Source organism: Atheta coriaria, unplaced genomic scaffold, assembly GCF_025399875.1.
Source record: "Atheta coriaria isolate IRGN ID8LTWV9N9 unplaced genomic scaffold, Caltech_Dcor_3.1 hic_scaffold_9_pilon, whole genome shotgun sequence".
Classification (NCBI taxonomy): domain Eukaryota; kingdom Metazoa; phylum Arthropoda; class Insecta; order Coleoptera; family Staphylinidae; genus Dalotia; species Dalotia coriaria.
The window spans coordinates 7,239,241-7,259,454 of record NW_027045451.1 but is presented as its reverse complement, the minus strand read 5'-3'; the positions used below and the strand labels follow the sequence as shown (position 1 = coordinate 7,259,454).

General features: G+C 35.7%; 7 protein-coding genes and 2 non-coding genes across 11 annotated transcripts in view; 5 read left to right on the top strand and 4 right to left on the bottom strand.

Moving 5' to 3' along the window:
• The first annotated feature begins 247 nt into the window (after positions 1-247).
• Positions 248-409, top strand: LOC135799918 (U1 spliceosomal RNA). The gene has a single exon (XR_010550083.1). It is a non-coding gene; the product is annotated as a U1 spliceosomal RNA (small nuclear RNA).
• A 617-nt stretch (positions 410-1,026) lies between these two features.
• Positions 1,027-3,665, top strand: LOC135798907 (uncharacterized). Its single transcript, XM_065311892.1, has 2 exons — positions 1,027-3,226; positions 3,290-3,665. Exon 1 carries the CDS (start codon positions 1,218-1,220, stop codon positions 2,292-2,294), a length of 1,077 nt encoding a protein of 358 aa, XP_065167964.1. The 5' UTR covers positions 1,027-1,217; the 3' UTR covers positions 2,295-3,226; positions 3,290-3,665.
• Positions 2,806-2,878, top strand: TRNAF-GAA (transfer RNA phenylalanine (anticodon GAA)). Its single transcript has one exon. It is a non-coding gene; the product is annotated as a tRNA-Phe (tRNA).
• Positions 3,666-5,206: 1,541 nt separating the features above from the next.
• Positions 5,207-10,886, top strand: flfl (serine/threonine-protein phosphatase 4 regulatory subunit 3 flfl). 2 transcript variants are annotated; one of them, XM_065312581.1, is made up of 5 exons: positions 5,207-5,543; positions 5,793-7,274; positions 7,350-7,872; positions 7,935-8,262; positions 8,337-10,886. In XM_065312581.1, the coding sequence occupies exons 2-5, from the start codon at positions 5,849-5,851 to the stop codon at positions 8,418-8,420; spliced, it is 2,361 nt and encodes a 786-aa protein (XP_065168653.1). In that variant the 5' UTR covers positions 5,207-5,543; positions 5,793-5,848; the 3' UTR covers positions 8,421-10,886. The 2 variants fall into 2 exon arrangements, with proteins under 2 accessions (XP_065168653.1, XP_065168652.1); XM_065312580.1 differs by having other exon boundaries at positions 7,335-7,872.
• Positions 10,887-10,890: 4 nt separating this feature from the next.
• On the bottom strand, positions 10,891-13,185 carry Dbp73D (putative ATP-dependent RNA helicase Dbp73D). The gene is made up of 4 exons (XM_065312582.1): positions 13,046-13,185; positions 12,118-12,989; positions 11,408-12,065; positions 10,891-11,345 (listed from the first exon to the last, which is right to left on the bottom strand). The coding sequence occupies exons 1-4, from the start codon at positions 13,066-13,068 to the stop codon at positions 10,964-10,966; spliced, it is 1,935 nt and encodes a 644-aa protein (XP_065168654.1). The 5' UTR covers positions 13,069-13,185; the 3' UTR covers positions 10,891-10,963.
• A 3-nt stretch (positions 13,186-13,188) lies between these two features.
• On the bottom strand, positions 13,189-14,980 carry TyrRS-m (Tyrosine--tRNA ligase, mitochondrial). Its single transcript, XM_065312588.1, has 6 exons — positions 14,778-14,980; positions 14,525-14,672; positions 14,298-14,470; positions 14,026-14,242; positions 13,431-13,974; positions 13,189-13,377 (listed from the first exon to the last, which is right to left on the bottom strand). The coding sequence occupies exons 1-6, from the start codon at positions 14,909-14,911 to the stop codon at positions 13,217-13,219; spliced, it is 1,377 nt and encodes a 458-aa protein (XP_065168660.1). The 5' UTR covers positions 14,912-14,980; the 3' UTR covers positions 13,189-13,216.
• Positions 14,981-14,987: 7 nt separating this feature from the next.
• Positions 14,988-17,129, bottom strand: LOC135799464 (probable cytochrome P450 6a23). 2 transcript variants are annotated; one of them, XM_065312584.1, is made up of 4 exons: positions 16,887-17,129; positions 15,736-16,812; positions 15,426-15,677; positions 14,988-15,374 (listed from the first exon to the last, which is right to left on the bottom strand). In XM_065312584.1, the coding sequence occupies exons 2-4, from the start codon at positions 16,799-16,801 to the stop codon at positions 15,049-15,051; spliced, it is 1,644 nt and encodes a 547-aa protein (XP_065168656.1). In that variant the 5' UTR covers positions 16,802-16,812; positions 16,887-17,129; the 3' UTR covers positions 14,988-15,048. The 2 variants fall into 2 exon arrangements, with proteins under 2 accessions (XP_065168656.1, XP_065168655.1); XM_065312583.1 differs by lacking the exon at positions 16,887-17,129 and having other exon boundaries at positions 15,736-16,880.
• Positions 17,130-17,135: 6 nt separating this feature from the next.
• LOC135799465 (cytochrome P450 6a8-like) lies at positions 17,136-19,147 on the top strand. Its single transcript, XM_065312585.1, has 2 exons — positions 17,136-18,635; positions 18,706-19,147. The coding sequence occupies exons 1-2, from the start codon at positions 17,315-17,317 to the stop codon at positions 18,876-18,878; spliced, it is 1,494 nt and encodes a 497-aa protein (XP_065168657.1). The 5' UTR covers positions 17,136-17,314; the 3' UTR covers positions 18,879-19,147.
• Positions 19,076-20,214, bottom strand: part of LOC135799467 (uncharacterized) — a 31,238-nt gene continuing 30,099 nt past the window's right edge. The window contains 1 exon segment of the mRNA XM_065312589.1: positions 19,076-19,812. Coding sequence (XP_065168661.1) covers positions 19,369-19,812 — 444 coding nt within the window. The 3' untranslated portion in view covers positions 19,076-19,368.

The following is a 20,214-nucleotide window of genomic DNA, read 5'->3' as shown; positions in this document are numbered from 1 at the left end:
GCACAAGTGACATAATAATAAAACTCTCGTCGTAAAATCATCAATGATGTCAATCATATGTAAATTTTAAAAATTAGCAGGTAATTTGTTCGTCAAAAGGTACTGTATAAAAATTATTATTAAATCGTAAACAATAAGAAATATGTACTGTGTAAGTTATTTTCTATTTAATTGTTTTGTTTATACTTAATTTATTAAATGTTTTCCAAAAAAAAAAAAGCGTTTTTACTACCTACGTAAGCAAAGCATACTTACCTGGCGTAGGGGTTACCGTGATCAACAAGGCGGTTCCCCAGGGTGAGGCCCTCCCATTGCACTACGGCTGGGCTGACCCCTGCGATTATCCCTAATGTGGATAACTCGGGCGCGCAATTTTTGGTAGTCGGGACTGCGTACGCGCTGTCCCGGTCTTATAAAATCGAAACATAGCAGTCTTCTTCTTTTTCATGTATTCTTTATATTTTTCATTTGTTTAAATTTGTGCATGGTTTACCTGTCGAGTTACTTCTTCTCACGTATGTACGAATATATGTACGTGTTCATTTTGAGTTTATTTGTCAGTAAGTTTTAGTATAGATTAGATTCCATTTTATTAAGAGTAGAGATCCTGATGCATAAAGAAAATAGTTAATTAATTATTAATTTTGTTTAAAATTTTATGCGAGTGAAACAAAAGATAATTTGGATAAATTTTGTTATAATAGTATATTAGATTTAGTCATGTGATGTTTACGCTAAGTAAAGTTAAGTAAACACTTACTGTACGCTATTTTGTTTTTCATTTTTTCATTGTATTTCAAGATGTTTACGCTGTTTTTTCTACTTGTACTCTATTTCCACGTTTTTGTATTTGAACTTTTGTATTTTAAATTTTCGAAATTGGCTCGCACACTACTGGTAAATGTAAAGTTATATTATATATTATAACATGAGTCTAAAAACCGTGGAAAAACTGGCGCTTTATAGATGGAAGTAGAAATAATTATATTATATTACATGATTTCAAATAAGTTGGACCTACATTGACCAGTTGTTCCTGAAATGACAACTGACATAGAGCCAATCAGGAACCGTGTTTACCGTATGTCAACCTCGGTATTTCGATTTAATTCAACCGTGGCCAGGGCGGCTGCAGAACATTCATAGCACATAAATGGTTACTAAGCTGTATTGATACTAATTTAACATTAACGTTAAAAAATAACTACCACCTAAACATGGACAAAGACGAAAACTTCGCTTGCACTTCCGACTGGCCAGATTTGGCATCCTCAAGCACTGAGAATTCGCTTTCAGCAAGATCAAAAGAGCAATATAATAAAACTTATGCAAGTTTTATAAGCTGGCAACAACAATCACACACGAATTCTTTGTCAGAAAATGTATTATTGGCATATTTCACAACATTGGCAAAGACAATGAAACCATCCACATTATGGGCCACTTATTCAAAGTTACGAGGTACAATTGAGCTAAAAAACAATGTGGACATTAGCAATTATGACAAGCTTCGAGCATATTTGAAAAACCAATCTGTTGGATTCACACCAAAGAAGTCTAAAATCCTTAGTGATGAACACATCAAACAGTTTTTATTATATGCTCCAGATTATAAGTTTTTATTTACCAAAGTTGCTTTAATTTTTGGAATTATGGGAGCATGCCACAGGGAGGAACTACAGAGCATTGAAACCCACCATGTTAAGGATGACAATTCAACTTTATTAGTCCAGATTCCCAATACAGCAACAACAACTGAGCGACAATTTGTAGTTGGAGGTGAATTTTACCAAACTTGTAAAAAATATATGGAACTGCGACCACCTGACATTAACTGTTCTCGATTTTTTCTCAATTATTATAATGGGAAGTGTATATCGCAACCAACAGGCATAAATAAATTTGGAAATCTCTCACGAGTAGTGGCTGAATTCCTTAAACTGCCTGAACCAAAATCATATACTGGAAGACATGGAGGCTGGAAGTCAACTACATTTGCTGAAACTTGTAGTGATCACTCTTTAAGTAAGAAAATCCATGCTGCAAATCTTATAATGAAGCATATAGAGTCAACAACAAGTGAGGATGCTACAAATAATGACATTGCCATTAGCACCCCCATCAGAACTAAAGTCAATGAAGTAACTACCTCTGGTACTACTATCAACCACAATGACCACATATTTAAAAACAATATAAAGAACTATAGTACTAATGCAGGGCCAGTTACAATTTCATATTCTAATTGCAACAATGCATCGAACATATCATTTAATATTCATATCCGCAAGTAGTTTGTTCCTAGAAAAAATTGTTTTTAATTTTTATTTTCAGTATTTGCGATAATTATTATAAATATAAGTTATTTATTAAATTATTAACATGCATTTTTCGGATGGAAGTAGAAAAAATACACTCTTGAATTGTGCCACTGAAGGTAACATTTAAAATTAGCATGGCCGTACAGACCTGATCAAAAAATGTACAACTAATCACGTGTATAATATAAATGTACCTTAGAAATTTTGTTTACTAATGCTTAACGCTCTTACTTTGATAAATGCAGTGTGTAAACAAGTAATACTAGTGGACTAGTAATCTATGGCTACTATAGCTTATGATAACAATACAGTCTATATGCAATTTTGTTATTATCGTATTCACTTACTACATTTTTGTTCTTTACCCTAATCTGATGTTTTTGCAGTTTAGAAAAATATATTGAAAATTTAGATATTTTCGGTCTTTGGTAAATAAAAACAATTCATTGCTCTGTATACTTTCATTGAATACTGCGTTTTATCGGCCGAAATAGCTCAGTTGGGAGAGCGTTAGACTGAAGATCTAAAGGTCCCTGGTTCGATCCCTGGTTTCGGCAATACTTTTGTTTTATTCATGTTTGAACAACTGATTAAATAATCTCTATTTCAAATTTACAATTGCACACTTTGCCACAAGAAGTTATTCTGCATCACTGTTTTACAACAGCGGCCGTTTATACTTTATTTGTGCTGTTATTCAATTTCACGAAGTATAGATATACTATATATATATCTATACTTCGTGTTCAATTTAAAAACGACATCGTTTGACTTTGACTCAAGGTCACAGTGGTTCTGTCAAAATATAACGAACTTTTCATGTTTTCTGCTAGGCATTACAAAATGCCGAGTTTATACAGCCGAAACTGAAGAATTTACTTGCTGTTCGCCAGGAAGCAGTATGGGTGGGTTTTGAATTTTATACTTTGTGAAATTTCGATTAATCTAACATATTTTATAATTTTTAGACTCCGACAAAGAGTTTATGTCCACAATCAAACGTTTTACGGAATATCAACACAGAGCAACTAGAGAGTTTGCAGCAATCATCAGAACTGGAATAAACAACCAGTGCAAGTTCAAAATCGAGCCTCAACCATCACAAATCAACCCGTCTCAAGTAGAAAAAACTAAAACAGTGCTAAACAAGTGTGAAAGCATCAATAATCAAACACCTGATTGGTCAGCTTTGTACAATGAATTAAAACTTACAGACTCTATCATATCATCACCAGAATTTAATTTATATAAAAAATTATAACAACTTTAACAATCTGTACACATCTTTTATATCTCTAAGTCTAGGACTTGTCATCTAGAATAAAACAAAATTATAATTCAAAACTTTACAGTGGAAAACTAAATATTACCTGGAATAAGGGAAATAGTTTATGCTTCTTTTCTTCTTCCAACCATGTTTTAATGGTTAACATAAAGAGCACCCTTTGCTATAATAATATTTGTATTAGAAACTGAAAAATATTTTTTAATTGTGTTACCATTGATATAACTTCATTTATGAATATTGATTCAACTGAAGGCCATGGTATAAATGTTCTTTTCTTTCCAAACAGATAATTCACCTCAATTTGATAACCAACATTTTTCACAACAAGTAAATTCTCTAAAAAATCTCTTCATGATAATCTGATTTTACACAACTGATTTCATACATACCTGATTTTAGAATAGATGTTAATTTATGAAATATAAATGCAAATGCAGCTAATAATACAATAAAGTACGAAATATTATAAATTTGTAATGTAAAATTCGTCAAACCAATTGATGACAATATAAGCAATAGGAGAATGTATACTTTGAATGAATGTGACCAGTTTCTGGAAATGTTCATTTCATAACCACATTGAAACTTGTTTATTTTGAGGGTCATATGATGACCGCGAACGTTTTCTATTACTCTAGATATTAGTGTTTCATATTTGTAATCCATTTCGTTAACTAGTTATTTCGAAACAATCATTATAAAAGTAACTTGTTACGTTTACGACTTTGGTTGCTTAGCTGAGCGTGTTAAAAATTAGATGTGGAATATTGCAGGTTAAACTTTGTTTTGTCATTGAATCATCATTTTCTTGTGTTTGGATTTGTGACTGTGAGCATCAGCCCCGTGACCTGCTAGACGATAAGCGCTTCAGTGTGAGTTTATGCAATTGCAATTTGGCAACGTTGCTACGCATGACAATATTACTGTATAATGGGTTGCATGCAGTAACATTGGATCTACAAACAATAATTAAATACAATACTGATATCTATATATATTATGCGAGAACTAGATTTTTATAAAAATTCAATTGGTGGATTAGGTTTTGGTATTCTCAACTGTTTGTTCTCAATTATTATTGTAATTTGTCACAATAAATTATCTGTACGATATATATTTCATTGCATACAATCTTTATAACGTACTTCTTGTAAACAAAGAACACCGGTGCCTCGGCGTCAATTTGATATTAAAAACTACCAGTACATGAATAATAAACGATTTAACGCGCACCTTTACTTCAGATCTATTAATTTAACACATAAACATAGATCTACATCAAGCCGAATGCTGAGAAATCGTTTGTAATTACTGCGAACTACTGTTTATTGTCTTTGTTAGAATAGTTGCGCCTTCTGGGTAGGCAACTACTTGATTGACTTTCTTTTTATTTTTGTTTATAGTTTATGACTTTGTTTTTCTGTATCCAATAATAGTAAATCAGAAAATATTACGTTTAAAATACTGTTAATTACGATTATGTAATGAATATTTCGTAAGACTCCAACATGCTCCGCTGTAAAATGCGGTGTTGCATGGCAATATTTGAAATTGGCGCGCATGTGCGCGCTGTCCTTGCGATTGCCCTTGTGGACCCCGTTTAGCGTTGTTGTGAATTCAATATGGCGGTAGCGATTAGTGTTGTGTCCGCTAACAATAATATATCAATGGACGGTTAATAAATTAGTAAATAATATTTATAGTCGCTAATGTAAATATCAGTTTGGAAGTGCGTTTGCGTCCGATGGACATTCACAGTTCCCAGTTGATGCTGATCGAGTTACTGTGCGGCTAACGGCGTGTGCTGGGTATCCGAGTAAATTTTCGTGAGCGAAATTTCGTCGCTCGCTAGTGACGATCGTTTAGGAGCAAACTACCTTGGTGGCTGACGAAGTGAAAAAACTAATTTTCAGACGATCTTTCCTGATAGTCAGGTGCGTAATATCGGCTCGGCGATCGGCGTCGATCGCATCAAACACAGTTTTGCTGCCTTATTTAGGTTATTCAAGTAATGAAGGCCTGACGTTTGTTTATGCTTACTCAAGCCAAACATTCGTCATGATCTTTTTAGTCGTCTTTGAGAATAGTATCGTTAGTTTGAACTTGAGATTTTACGCAAATAAGTTTAGTTGATTTGTGTGTGAGTGTGACACTAGTCTAGAATAATTTGTTTGTGTTTGCAGGCATGTGGGACATAACCATTTGTAGTTTAATTGTAAATTAAAAGAATATAAATAAAATGACGGACACAAGAAGAAGGGTGAAGCTATATGCGTTGAACGCAGATAGGCAATGGGACGATCGTGGCACCGGTCATGTGTCTTCAGCTTATGTGGACAGACTAAAAGCAATTTCATTGCTGGTTCGAGCAGAGAGTGATGGTTCTTTGTTGTTGGAGTCAAAAATTCAACCAGACACAGCTTATCAAAAGCAGCAAGACACATTGATTGTGTGGTCAGAAGGTGATAATTTTGACTTAGCTTTAAGCTTCCAAGAGAAGGCTGGTTGTGATGAAATCTGGGAGAAAATCTGCCAAGTGCAAGGTAAAGATCCCTCAGTTGAAATCACACAGGATATCGTTGAAGAGTCCGAAGATGAGCGGTTTGACGATATGTCCGACTCGGCGCCGCCGATTGAATTGCCCAGTTGCGAGCTCAGCCGGCTAGAAGACATAAGTGAATTGATTAGTAATTGCTTAAGTTCGCCAATGCGCAAGGAAAAACTCGCTGCTGCCATAGAGAGTGAAGGTTACATTAAAAAATTGTTAAATTTATTCCACATGTGCGAAGATCTGGAGAACTTTGACGGCCTGCATCATCTTTACGACATATTCAAAAACATCTTCCTGTTGAATAAGAACGCGCTTTTCGAAGTGATGTTTGGTGACGACGTTATCTTTGACGTGGTCGGTTGCCTAGAGTATGACCCATCCTGTCTGACGCGAAAGAAACATCGCGAGTATCTCAAGCAGCAAGCCAAATTCAAGGAGGCCATTCCCATTCGCAACACCGAGCTGCTCTCAAAGATTCACCAGACGTTCCGGGTGCAGTACATCCAGGACGTTGTACTGCCGACGCCGTCCGTCTTTGAAGATAACATGCTAACGACGCTTAGCAGTTTCATCTTCTTCAACAAGGTGGAGATAGTGTCGCTTGTACAAGAGGACGAAAAGTTCCTTACAGAGCTATTTCAAATGCTCACTGAGCCGAACACAACTGATGGTAAACGACGCGATTTGGTGCTCTTCCTCAAAGAGTTCTGCAATTATTCGCAGAATCTTCAGCCGCAGGCGAAGGAGACGTTTTATAAGACGTTGACGAATCTGGGAATTCTTTCCGCGCTCGAAATCACGCTCGCGATGGACGACCAGAAAACAAAGACTGCTTCCATTGATATTCTCACTTACATCGTGGAATATTCACCTTCCTTTGTTAGAGAGTACACGCTACAGCAAGCCAACAATACGGACGAGGACCAAATTCTACTTAATATAGTTATAGAACAAATGATTTGCGACACGGATCCGGAACTGGGCGGCGCGGTGCAACTGATGGGAGTGCTTAGGTTACTTCTGGATCCGGAGAATATGCTCGCGCAGGTGAACAAATCGGAGAAGACCGATTTTCTTAATTTCTTCTATAAACACAGCGTTTTGATCCTTATAGGTAAGTAGAATTGAAAAAAATTAAACACTTATTTCGTTGAATGAGTTGAAATGAAACCAGACTTTTTCTGTTCAGATCCTTTACTCAAGAACACGGCGCATGGGGAGCCTCAGAAGGAAGACTACCAGACAGTACAACTGTTGGGTCTGATTCTGGAGCTGCTCTCGTTTTGCGTTGAACATCATACGTACCACATCAAAAACTGCATCCTCAACAAGGATCTGCTACGGCGTATTCTTGTACTGATGAAGTCTACGCACAAATTTCTCGTGCTATGCGCGCTGCGATTCATGCGCAAGCTAATCGCGCTCAAGGACGAGTTCTACAATCGTTACATCATCAAAGGCAACTTGTTTGCGCCCGTTGTCGATGCTTTCGTGCGCAATAACGGCCGCTACAATCTGCTGGACTCGGCTATCATTGAAATGTTTGAGTTTATTAAACTGGAAGATATCAAGACACTGTGTTCGCACGTGGTTGAAAATTACGGCAAGAGTCTGGACGACATCGGCTACGTGCAGACGTTTAAGTCGCTCAAGTCGCGGTACGATCAACACCAAGATAAGCTGAAGGACAGGGAGCGCAATGCACTTGAGGGGTACGGTTATTTTCATTATTATTGTAACTTGTTCATTATAGGGGGTATGTTTTCTGTCACAGGGTTCCCTCGATATTACGTAATAGTAGGTATAGGCGCGATCAAAGACAAATGGAGGAAGAGGAGGAGATGTGGTTCAACGAAGATGACGATTTTGACGATAACGAAACGATAGTACCGGCAGGCACTACGGATATTTTGTCGAAAAAAATTGACACAGATCTGGATAGTATAGGCAAGATAATCGAGAAGAAGGTGGAGAATAATGGACCCAAAATGAACAATAATTCCTCGCAAAAGTCGACTGTCCTGAACAATAATGCCAATAGTGGGGCTCAACCACCTAGTAGTCCTGCACCAACTGAAAACAAGTCGGCTTTATTCAAACGAGTAAGCATGTTATTCCATATTTTATGTATACATATTTTATTACATTGTATAATACGTTTGGGTGAACTTTTCAGAGTTTGGTTGATTACGAAGGTGGCGATTCGGACGAAGAAGAAGATGAAAACAGCGAAGTGCCGAAGCGGCCGCGCCTCTCATAGTACATAGAAAAGTTGGACATTTAGGTAAGTCTTTCGTATAGAAGGACGCAGGAAACATGCACAAGCCAACCAAACGAAAATGGATTTCATTGACTACTAGTGGCGGAAAGATCAGTGTCCCAGCCGCCACGTACTCGTAACATAAAACCAAGTTCAAGAGTGATCTCAACCTTACTAGTGTGCGATTTCATTTATACATATGCAAAACTGTTGTGTGGTATGAACGGTCAATTATAAATCAGTGCGTAAACAAGCAGACGCGAATGTTTTGAGATTTAAGGACGTTCCGAGAAGACGAGAAGAATGCCGGATGTGCTTGTTCATTTGTTTTGTAAGTACATTTAACGACTGCACAACTCTCGTCCACACCAATCATATTGTATATCTGATTTAATAGGCCACGCAAATACACTTACATACATACACGCATACACATATTGAGTGCAAAACTGCAGTAAACGAAGAAACAGTCTGGTTACAAAAAGTACTAATCACAAATGCGAACTATTTTTCTATCTTGCAGTAACCCCCAAAATATATTTATTAACTCTTTCACCTGTAAGTATCTGTATCGGAAGACTTACTGCAAGATTGACGGCAACGTGTGTTAGCGCCTGACAAATGGACACAGCCGCCTTATATTTCCAACTAAACTGGGACGACTTGCGCGCATCTTACTGAGCGATAAACGATTGACTAAACGAGTGAGATTAGGACGACGAACGATTCTGGGTGACTTGTGTCTCGGGCGGGAAATGGTTCATCGCTGTCGTTGGCAATGTCGCCCCCGCACCCATTTGTATATAGTTCATTGATATATTTAAGTAATGCGCGAGACCTCCAATTGTCAGGCGACGCAAATCCATTTATTTTTATAATTAGTTTACTTCTTTTATTTACAATCACCTATTAGTTTTAAACGCTGCGAGTAATGCAAGAGAACGCGTAATTGATTTATTTTCTAATGGTTTTCTTCTCGTGGAAAGCATTATGATATCTTTGATTTACTACGAAGAGCGGCGGGGTCCTCAAAGGGACGCCGAGTGAATTTACTTATAGGCTAAGTAGTTATATAGATAGGTTTTAGCTACGTTTAGTATCATATAAAAAATAAAAAATATATCTAATAAAAGTGCGTGTAGTGTCAAAAAAGTGCTTAGATTGTGGGATAATGAAAATTTGAAAATCGATGCAAATTTTACATCTTCGTACTGTTTGAAAATATGTGAATATTTCTGTGATTAAAATCACAACACAACCCTGACATGGAATATCAGCAATTGATACCACTTGTAATTTTATTTATTGATTTTATAAGTAAATGAATGAATGGATAAAGTAATTAAACGTAAATTGGAAGTAATTTTAAACGCGTAGCAAATTTGAACAGTATGAAGCTGGCCGAAATTCCGGATGCATTGAAGCCTTGCTTTAGTTTTCTTGTAATAATTGTGATGAATAAAATGTGTTATAAGTTACTTCTTAAGCCTGCTGCTTTTCGAATCAATTCACACACAAACGAAATGAAGTTACTTGATGATGATTTCCGATTGTCTACCGATTGCAAATGTTTTTATCTATTTCCAAGCGAAAGACGGCAACCAATTGATTAAGATGATGTAAATAGCAACCATATTATTGTAAAGTACTAACTAATTAACGATCGCAGCTCTTGTCGCGCTCCTCCAGCACTAGAAACCCTGGAGGTGTGCAACGATAGCCGTCGCAGAGAAAAAAAAAACTATTAGCTTCTGATCTGTTGACAAAAGGGAGAAAGAAAAATACAAAAATACAGTAAAATGTATACAAATGATGCTAAAACCGTAAGCATACCGTAATTAATAATCAAATAATGAGTGCAATTTGTATATCTTTTACTTGTTTTAATTTCACAAACATAAACTTCCGAGTTTCCGAAATGCACAAATTGTACGATTTCGTTGTGAGAGCGCGTACGCTATCCGTCTGTAATTGAAATAAGCAAAAACAAGCACTACATCAGCGGCGAATCATGCGCACGTCAACCTTTTTATACAAACAAACAAAATGGCAAAAAAATACGGCAGCTTATATTTTTTATACTACACCACATGATCGCATAAACGACAGACAACCCAACAGCAAACGATGGCAAGCAATACACCATCGATCATTCATTTAATTCGATACTCTGACGCAACCACCGCCGAAGAATTGACGCGTTTCACAACGACGCCCACTCAGAACTCGATACGTGAACGAAATGAAAATGAAAAACTTCGACGACAAACAAGAATCATCTGTAATTACTACCAGTATACAGACAGAACTTTTTAAAATAGCAACACACAAACAAATGAAGAAAAGTAAAGACAAATTTAAACATGAAACAAAACTAATAAGAGATGATTAATGTTTTTAACAGAATAATGTAAAATAAAATTGTACTCGTTATTATATTTAGGTAATAAATCTAAAATAAAATTACCTCTTTGCGTTTTGTATTCCTTCCTATTTATCATATTAACATTAACAAATAAATCAAATGCAAATATTTAATATAACTACGACTTTATAGACGCCTTTGTTTTTAGACTTTGGCGTTTTGATGCCTGTAACTTTTTACTCTTTTCAACATCCTCGGCATGTACGGTAGTCTTGAGTGCAGTGAGCGCTTCCTGGTATTGTTGGACGTGACCTTGCAATTGTTCTTCGTCGATTTTAATTTCCTGCAAAGTGGTTTTCTCACCGCGCGATAGCATCTCATTGAATTTAGTTAACTGCTCTTGGACTAACATGGTCACAGCCAGACCTTGTTCTCCCGCACGCGCCGTACGACCAGCACGATGAATATAAGTATTGAGATGTTTCGGTGCACTGTATGAAATTACACATTGCACACCGCATAAGTCAATACCACGAGCCAAAGCATCAGTACAAATTAATCTATAATGAAATAATTATAAATTAGAATATTAAAAAATTAATTTTGTGGATGGTTCACTTACATGTCGATTTCTCCACTATTAAACTTCTTTATTAATTTATTCCTTAAATTACCATCCAACTTCGATCCAATTTCTTCAATTTTACCCTCTTCACCAAACAAATTCTGCAGTAACACCTTTAATCTGTGCGCATTTTCCAACGAATGCGTAAACACCAAAGTCCTGGATAAATTTTCGTTTTTAATAAACTGGTATAAAACTAGCGGTTTCAAATCCAATGACGTAATAATATATTTCTCTGTTAATTCCTTTGGCGTTGTGTATTTTCCAATGAAATTCTCCGAAATGTTCGTAACATTTTTTTCTTCCCCCTCGATAATGGATGTGAATAACTTTGGCTGGAACAATCCGAGCTTGTGAAGTTTTTCGGGATCTTGCGATAGTGTTGCAGAGAATAATAATTTCTGTGGGGCTCGCCTTGATCGGTAATTACTCAAGTTTAATATATTTAAATCGGTAGGTTCTTCATTATAAATATGTTTTTCCAGATGATATAACCAATCGTTCTGCACATTATCCAGAACACGATCAGCTTCATCCACGACGAGATATTCTAAATATTCCAGAGTGAATCCAGGTGTGTGTTTGATGTGATCGACAAGACGGCCAGCTGTGCCGACTAAAATATCAACTCTGCTCACCCATCCAAATGCTGCATCTAAAAGATAAATCTATTACATTACGTTCTACTAATTTATATTGTCACATACTGTTCACAACAAGTTCTTTCTGCTCCAGCAGGAACTGAGTACCACCAGTGGCAAGACAAACATCCAATTTAGTACCCTCTGTATACTTCTTGAATGTATGAAAAACTTGTGTTGCTAAATCTTGTGTAGGAAGAATAATCAAAGCCCTAATTCTTTTTATAAAAGTATCCTGTAATGCTTGAATGATAGGGAGGGCAAATGCTAATGTTTTGCCACTACCTGTTGGTGCAGACACACAAATATCTCTGGGTGACATGCAGTGTTTCAAGTTTAAACTATTTAACAGGTATGGAATGACAGTTGCTTGCACAGGAAACAAATATTTAATGTTTTCTGCTTTCAACTTGTTTCTCAATTGCTTGCTCAAGCACTTTATGCTTGACACTTTTGTTTGCAAATTTTGTAAATCTACAGATATTACTGTAGGATTAGATAACCACTCAGGGAGTACTCTTTTTACTTGAGACTCTTGTTTAAGATCTGTTGTGGCTAACACAGTAAAACCATCAATTGTTTCACCACTCTCAATCTTTCTCTTTTTTGTTTTCTGTTTCTTAACTTCTTTACTTGTATCTCCTATTACTTTTGATTCTTCTTTCAGTGCAGAATCTTCATCAACATCACCTTCTAATTTCTTAGCGAATTCATCAATATTATCATCAAAGTATGCTTGATTAGTGTCTGGTTGAATGTATTTAAAGTCGTTATCTACAATGCGTCTTTGTATAATATCCCATTTCAGTTGTTTCTGATCTTGTTCTTTTACTCTCCGTTTCTGCCTTTTTGCGCGATTCTTTTCAATCCGATTTAACGTTGCCTTTAACTTGACTTCTTCTTCGTCATTCCCCACTGGTTGTTCAACATCTAAATGGCTACAATTTACAAATTTAAATATCAATTTTTAATATAATTTTATCAAGTATATTACCGATTAACAATGAATAAATCCATGTTCACTTGGGAGAAAAACAAAACACGTTTGAAAACAAATGTTTAGGTTATGCACATGTTAGGCACGTTGACACTAGGTTTATTGAGTTGCCTACTATTGTAATAAAAAATATGTACAAATACTCTTATACTCTTTTAATTATTCACGTTACAACCATTTAACAATGTAGTAGTTCCTTTTTCCGACTCTAATTAAAGTAATATTGTTAGCTAGTTTGTGTACGTTGTAATTAAAGACTTCATTAGGATTATTCGCCCGTTTTTGGTTAACATAAAATCCCCCAGCAGATATAATTCTGGCAGCATCAACTAAAAAATAATTATTAATAACTATTAATAAATAATTATGGCATATTTTATACTTTGATTTGCAAAGCAGCCCACTTTTAAAGACATGTCCATTAAACTCATCCCTGCTTCTGCCAAAACTTCAACAACTTCAGCTCCTTTAAACATATCAACTAACTGAAGACTGTCTAGCTTTGCCAATGCAGTCACATCGCCCTCATATAAAGCTTTAGATGCTTCTTGCGCCTTTGCTAAACCTTCATCTCCATGCACCAATAACGTAACTTGTTCAGCAAGATGTTTTTGTGCCAGTCTCTTTTCGGGTGCTGCTCTATGTTGCCGTATTAAATCATTTATTGCGCCAATTGATTCGAATGTAAAAAGACACAACATTTTTTCAGCTTCGGCGTCAGACAAGCGCATCCAAAACTGATAGAATGTAAACGGTGAAGTTTTGTCACCGGAGAGCCAAACTGCGTTACCCGCCGTCTTTCCCAGCTTGTTTCCCATTTCCGTAGTGATGAGTGGTAAAGTTAAACCATATACTTGCGTTTTACATGCTTTACTGATCAATTCTTGACCGGACATTATATTTCCCATTTGATCACACCCACCTACCTAGAAAAATATATATCTTTATGGAACATATTAACTTAAATGACTATTTACCTGAAAACGACACCCATAATTTTGATATAAATGCAGCCAATCATAAGCTTGAAACAATTGATAACTAAACTCTGTTAGGCTCATCCCTGCTGGTGATTGCAATCTTGTTTGTACACTTGTACGTGATAACAACGTTCCCATTCGAAGAAAACGTCCAGCGTTTCCCAACAAATCAACAGGAGTTAATTTCTTGTACCAATCTTCATTATTTAATATACTGAAATCAAATAATTCTGATTAATAAACTCTAGAAAATGATATTATAAACTCACGTCAATGTTCCAAGTTTCATATCTTTGGCAAAGTATTTCTTATGGTTTTTAAAAATTACTTCTAAATTGTTTTGGATTGATAACAAATTTCCATTAATAAAGTTATCATTTAACTTTTCTCTTTCTGTATTTTTGCCACTTGGATCACCTATCCTTCCTGTTGCACCACCTAACTAATAATAATAATTAGGTTTGTTCCTAGAAGTATGTTTCATATTTTAAATTACCAGTGCAATTACATTGTGGCCACCTCTCTGCCAATGCAACAAATTTATTAATACTAAAAGATTGCCAACATGAAGACTTGGAGCTGTAGGGTCCATTCCAGCATATACACATTGAGGAGATGCATTTAGAAGGTCTTTCACTTCTCCTCTACAAAATAATTATGTTCTAATTCAAAAATTTGTATTTATACAGATTTAAGAAGTTTGTAGAAATGAAAAGTGAAAGTGAGGAGGTTATGCAGGCAAAACTTACGCAGAATTCTCAGGAAATATATCCTGCCACATTCCTCTCTCTTTTAATTGTAAGATATTTCGTGAGGAGTACCATTTTCGTATTATTCGTAATTGATTTGTCGTGTTTTTATTTAATTGTTTAATAATAAACATGTTTTGGAAGTTGGAGAATGTTTCTCTGACTATATCAAGTTATGCAACTTATTGTACAATATTTAGTTACCTAGAATAACTTTTGAATCACTTTTATTCAAAATTCTAACAAAAAATTAACACAATAGCAAAAAAACTTATTTTTTCATTTCTTCTGATACTTTGTTATACAATAACTCCATATGAGATGAATCAAGAGGTATTTTTCCGGATTGTAGTAGTTTCAAAATATCATCCATTTTCATTCCGCGCTCTTTAAGAATCTGACGATCTTCTTTTAAAAAGTTTTCCAGGTTGGTATCACTCCACTTTTGTTTCTCAAGCATAATACTTCCTTTTGAAGACAGGATATGTGCTTTACTAAACGTTAAAGGCTGCCTGGAACTTTCATGCAAATTGAAATTGTACTCTTTAAACAAAGACACTAAAGCAATTTTTGTTTGAAGATGGGCAAAACGTAAACCTAAAAAATAATATTAATTAAACCGTATTATAAATTATAAAATTTATCCACCAATGCATTGTCGAGGGCCTTCACCAAATCCAAGCCAACTGCAAACTTCTCTTTCTTTCTTTTTTTCGGCAGAGAAACGCTCAGGGTCAAATACATGAGGCCGAGGATAAATATCATCGTCCCAGTGAATAGCCAGCGTTGGAATGAATACCAATGTACCTTTTTCTAGAGTTAAATTTGTCCCGGGAACTTGATAATCTCTTGAACACTCTCGATGCATTACTGTTACACTTGGATATTTACGTAGTGTTTCTATAAGATAACAAGAAATATATTTTACGGATTTCGATTCTTCTCTTAATAAATTTACCTTCCATTACTTGACTCAAGTAAGTCATCTCGTGAATTCCTTCATATGTCAATTGGCCATTATGTTTATTCAGTACTTCTTCAATTTCCTTTTTGATTTTATGCTGAATTGCTGGTTGTTGAGCCGTTTCAAAAAGTAAATGACTAATTGCACTTGAAGATGTCTCAAAACCAGCAGCAAAGAATAAAAATGATTGGGTAATGATGTCTTGAATAGTAATACCTTTGTCTTCACGTTTTAGCTCAATAAGCAAGTTAATAAAATCCTCTCGTTTAGGAACTTTGCCTTCTTCTCTGAGCTTCACAGTTTCAGTAACAATCTCAGTGAAAAACGCTTCAACATCTTTGTAATGGTTAACAATATTTAACGCGTGACAAATATTTGGGAAAAACATGGTGCACAAACGGCTAAATGCTCTAAAAGTGTCTGTCATAAATATTTTCTTTCCAAACTTGTAGAATTCAGAGTGTTCATTTTTGAAACTGTTAATTTCGAGACCAAAAGCACAATTACCAATAACATCAATGGTAAAATCTGCCGAAACTCGTTTAATGTCAAACACATCTTGTGTAGCAACAAACTCCAGCATGGGTTTTACGCAGTTATGCACAATCGGAAACATCCCTTTTAGTTTTCCGCTGGTAAAAGTCGGCGAGACTTTTTGTCTAATTCTGCGCCATTTTTCTCCTCCTATTTGGAACATATGCGCGCTGATCGGTTGTGCTTCTTCATGATAATACATTCCTTTCTCATCAAAATGATTGAAATCTTTGATGAGAATGCATTTTATTAGTTCTAAGTTTACGGGAACATAAACTGGAGTAGATGCCATGTATATTCCACCGTGAATTTCTTTATAGAACTTGATGTATTGATACACTTCCATGAGATGAATTCCCATGTTGGTAGTTGTTGAACTTAAAGGGTTGTTGATGTGTCCCCATGGTATAGACGGATATGGCAGGGTTAAAATATTCTTTGATTTCCAATAAGTAAACTTTTGTCGAAAATAGGTCACTACCAAAACCACTAATGTAAGTAGAAATATAAGTAGCAATAGCAACATTTTGGCTACAACTGACGAATCAAATAACATATACACTCATTTTGTTATTCTACTTGAATGATAATTCAATCTGGGTACTACCTACTTTAAAAGTATGTTGAAACATCCAAGTTTTAAGCTGGTAACAGACACGTTTTACTAATATGTTTATTTGCACAGTCATTCTTATCTCAATGTCACCGAAATTAAGGTGCTATCGTAATTTATTGCTAAAACCACATTCCGTATGTTTTGCTTTGGGAAACAATCAATGAAGCAGATAATTATTTCAAAATAACTTGTTTATTAAATGACATTTTTATTGTTGTCTAATCTGCAAACAAAAAATCACTGTTTATAAAATAATGTAAATTTAAAACCAGTTTTATCAAGTAATTTTTATTATTGCGAATCAAAAATTTAATTATCACAAAATTAAATTGTTTATCTCATAGATATGGATTCAAATCGATAATAACCCTGACAGATTATAGAAATTTTGATGAATTCGATTTATTTGGATAGTACACAAAAATGTGGTACATTGCTGTTGTAATTGTTGCGTTTGCCACAACATTAGCGTATTTCAACATAAAATTTTCGTATTGGAAACGTAAAGAAGTAGCATTCTTCCCAGCCAAGATACCATGGGGCAGTTTCAGGAATATAATGGAAAACAATCTGTATCAGCAGGTAGAGGCGTTTTACAAATATTTCCGTTACAAACAAGTCTCGTACGGTGGAATATATTTATTTACAAATCCGATATTTGTTCCCATCAACCCATCGCTGATAAGGCAAATCCTGGTAAAAGACTTTTGGCATTTTTCCTCACGTGTTTCCTACCACAATATGAGAGATCAGAAACTTTGTGCACACGTTTTTCATGCTTATGGACACAAGTGGCGAATGCTTTCGGCTAAAGTGAAAAAAGTGCTATCACCACCAAAGATACGATTGTTAATACCAACAATGCAAGACAGTTATGCACCGCTTGTTGGTCTACTAGACTTCTACGTATCTCAAGGATTGAGTGTGGATTTGAAGAGTCTCGTTGAAAATATCACTCGTGATGTGTTAATGAATTGTGTGTTGGGAATGGACGCAAATGAAGATTTTAAGTGGTTTGAAGATTGTTTACTGGTGAAATCAAAGAAGGAGGTGTTATTGGATCACGTACGTAGGATGTACCCAAATGTGGCAAGATATTATGGTGTTTTAAATTATCCCCGAGAAGCTGAAGAGTTTTTCGCGAAAACTGTACTAAAATACATTAAAAAACGACATTGCAATAGTATAAGTCATAAAGACTTCCTGCAATTATTAATGGAAATACACAATCATGATTATGAAATCGATGACTTGCCTGAGGAAGATAAATTGACAATGTACGACATAATAAATCAGTGTTTCTTTTTCTACATTCACGGATTTTCTGCAACAGTCAAAGTGCTTAGTTTTGCTTTGTATGAGTTGGCACGGAGTGAACGTGTACAAAACAAAATTCGTACGGAAATTATGCATTCCCTAGAGAAAAACCACGGTAAATTTGGTTATGACGAATTAAATGAATTAAAATATTTGGAGCAAGTGGTGCAAGAAATATTAAGAAAACATCCGCCAATTACAGTATTAGAAAGAAAGTGTACAAGAAGATATAAATTACCCCAGGTTGATAAGTATTTAGAGAGAGGTACTTTCGTTGTCATATCTATTGCTGGGGTGCACAAAGATGAAATTTTCTATCCGGATCCTGAAAAGTTTGAACCTGAGCGTTTTTCAGAGAAGCATAAGGAGAAATATGAGAAGCAATGTGTGTATATGCCATTTGGGGAAGGTAGAAGAAGCTGTCCTGGTAAGTTATTACATTTTAGTGTAAGTCTATAAATTGAAATTGATTGATTGTTGTTTGTTGTTACTTAAAGGTCAAAGATTTGCTAAGACTCAACTAAAAATGGCGTTGGTGATGATAATACGAAACTTTCAATTTTATTTAACTCCTGGAGGCACAAATCCTTTGGAAGAAGGGCTAATGCTCCAATTTCAAAAAGTTGCAGAGGAACGTCGTATATCTAGTCAATTTTATATTAATATTTAATATCAACGTTCAGACTGTCATTAAAGATGAGTTCATTTGTATTATTTGATACATTTTTACCGGATTATCAGAAAATCGTAAAAAAGCGTTGTTGGGAGCGACTTATATAAAAAATTTCCTTAACAAAATTTTGTTTCTTTTTGTTCATACCAAAACAAAATATAGTCTAGGATCAGATATAGTAAAAGTCATCCATGTTTATTTAACGTAACTTTATTAATTAAAAATAGGCGTAATTATATACACTTCTTAGAATTATTCTGTAAAAACTTAACGTTTGTTTGTTGGATCATCATCCGCCGCTCTTCAATGTTCATTATTTCCACTTATCTTTTATATACTGTAAAATAATACATATTTACTACTTTAGTTTCCATCAGATGAAAGAATTATTCCACTGCATTCACTACAAAGTCTCTTTGTATTTGCGTTTAATGTAAAGAGCATTAAACATCAGTCCAACGTCCGCTCAATATTTTTGACTGTATGATTATTTCTGGTTATTGTAATCGACGTACACGCGAACAACCTCGCCCGAATACTTCCGCTGCGATGGCATAAAGTAGAAGTCGGGCTGCATGTCATGAGGCGGCCGGTGGCGGTCATACGCTGTACGGGGTAGCGAAAACGTACTCCGCTCAAGAGTGTTGGGCTGAGCATAACCGCGACCTCCAGGTCGTTGCAAGGAACGCGTGTCACCCATCATGTAACGTTCCCCACCTCCTGGGGGACCACCTCCGCCACCTTGGTTGGGCACGCTTGGAGGTCGTCCCTGTGGTCGGGGTCCGCGGGCCTTGGCCGGGAGGGTTTCACTTCGGTTCTTGCCGTTGTGCATGTGATGATGGTGCTTCTTTTCGTCGTCGTAGGTCTCGAATGCGTAGTTGGTATTAGCGGCGGAATAGTCCTTCCATGCCGAGTTGGGAATGAGATGATCCTGAAATAATCAATAATTTAAATATAATTAGATTTAATTAGGAGTTTCACTACGAGTGCTATGAACAAGATGTAGTTATTAAATTGTGATTCCAATAACAGACCATGAAATCAGCGTGATTTGATAATGAGCAAGCACAGCGTAAAGGTAAATATTAAATATTAATATAGGCCACAGATTGGTTTCGTATCGGTTCCGTTTGTGTCCATATCGTGTTCTGGAGTTGTCTGAAAATTGTGAAGATGCAAACTTTGACAGTCTGCAATAGCACCTGCACCTTAAGAAAAGAAAGATCATCTACTTCTACTAAATTTGCATTTTGTTTGTTAAATTGGCTAACACTTACCCCACTGGTCACCAGTGTGACCTATCGATTGTAGGAGGAGCCCAGTGGGGTAAGTA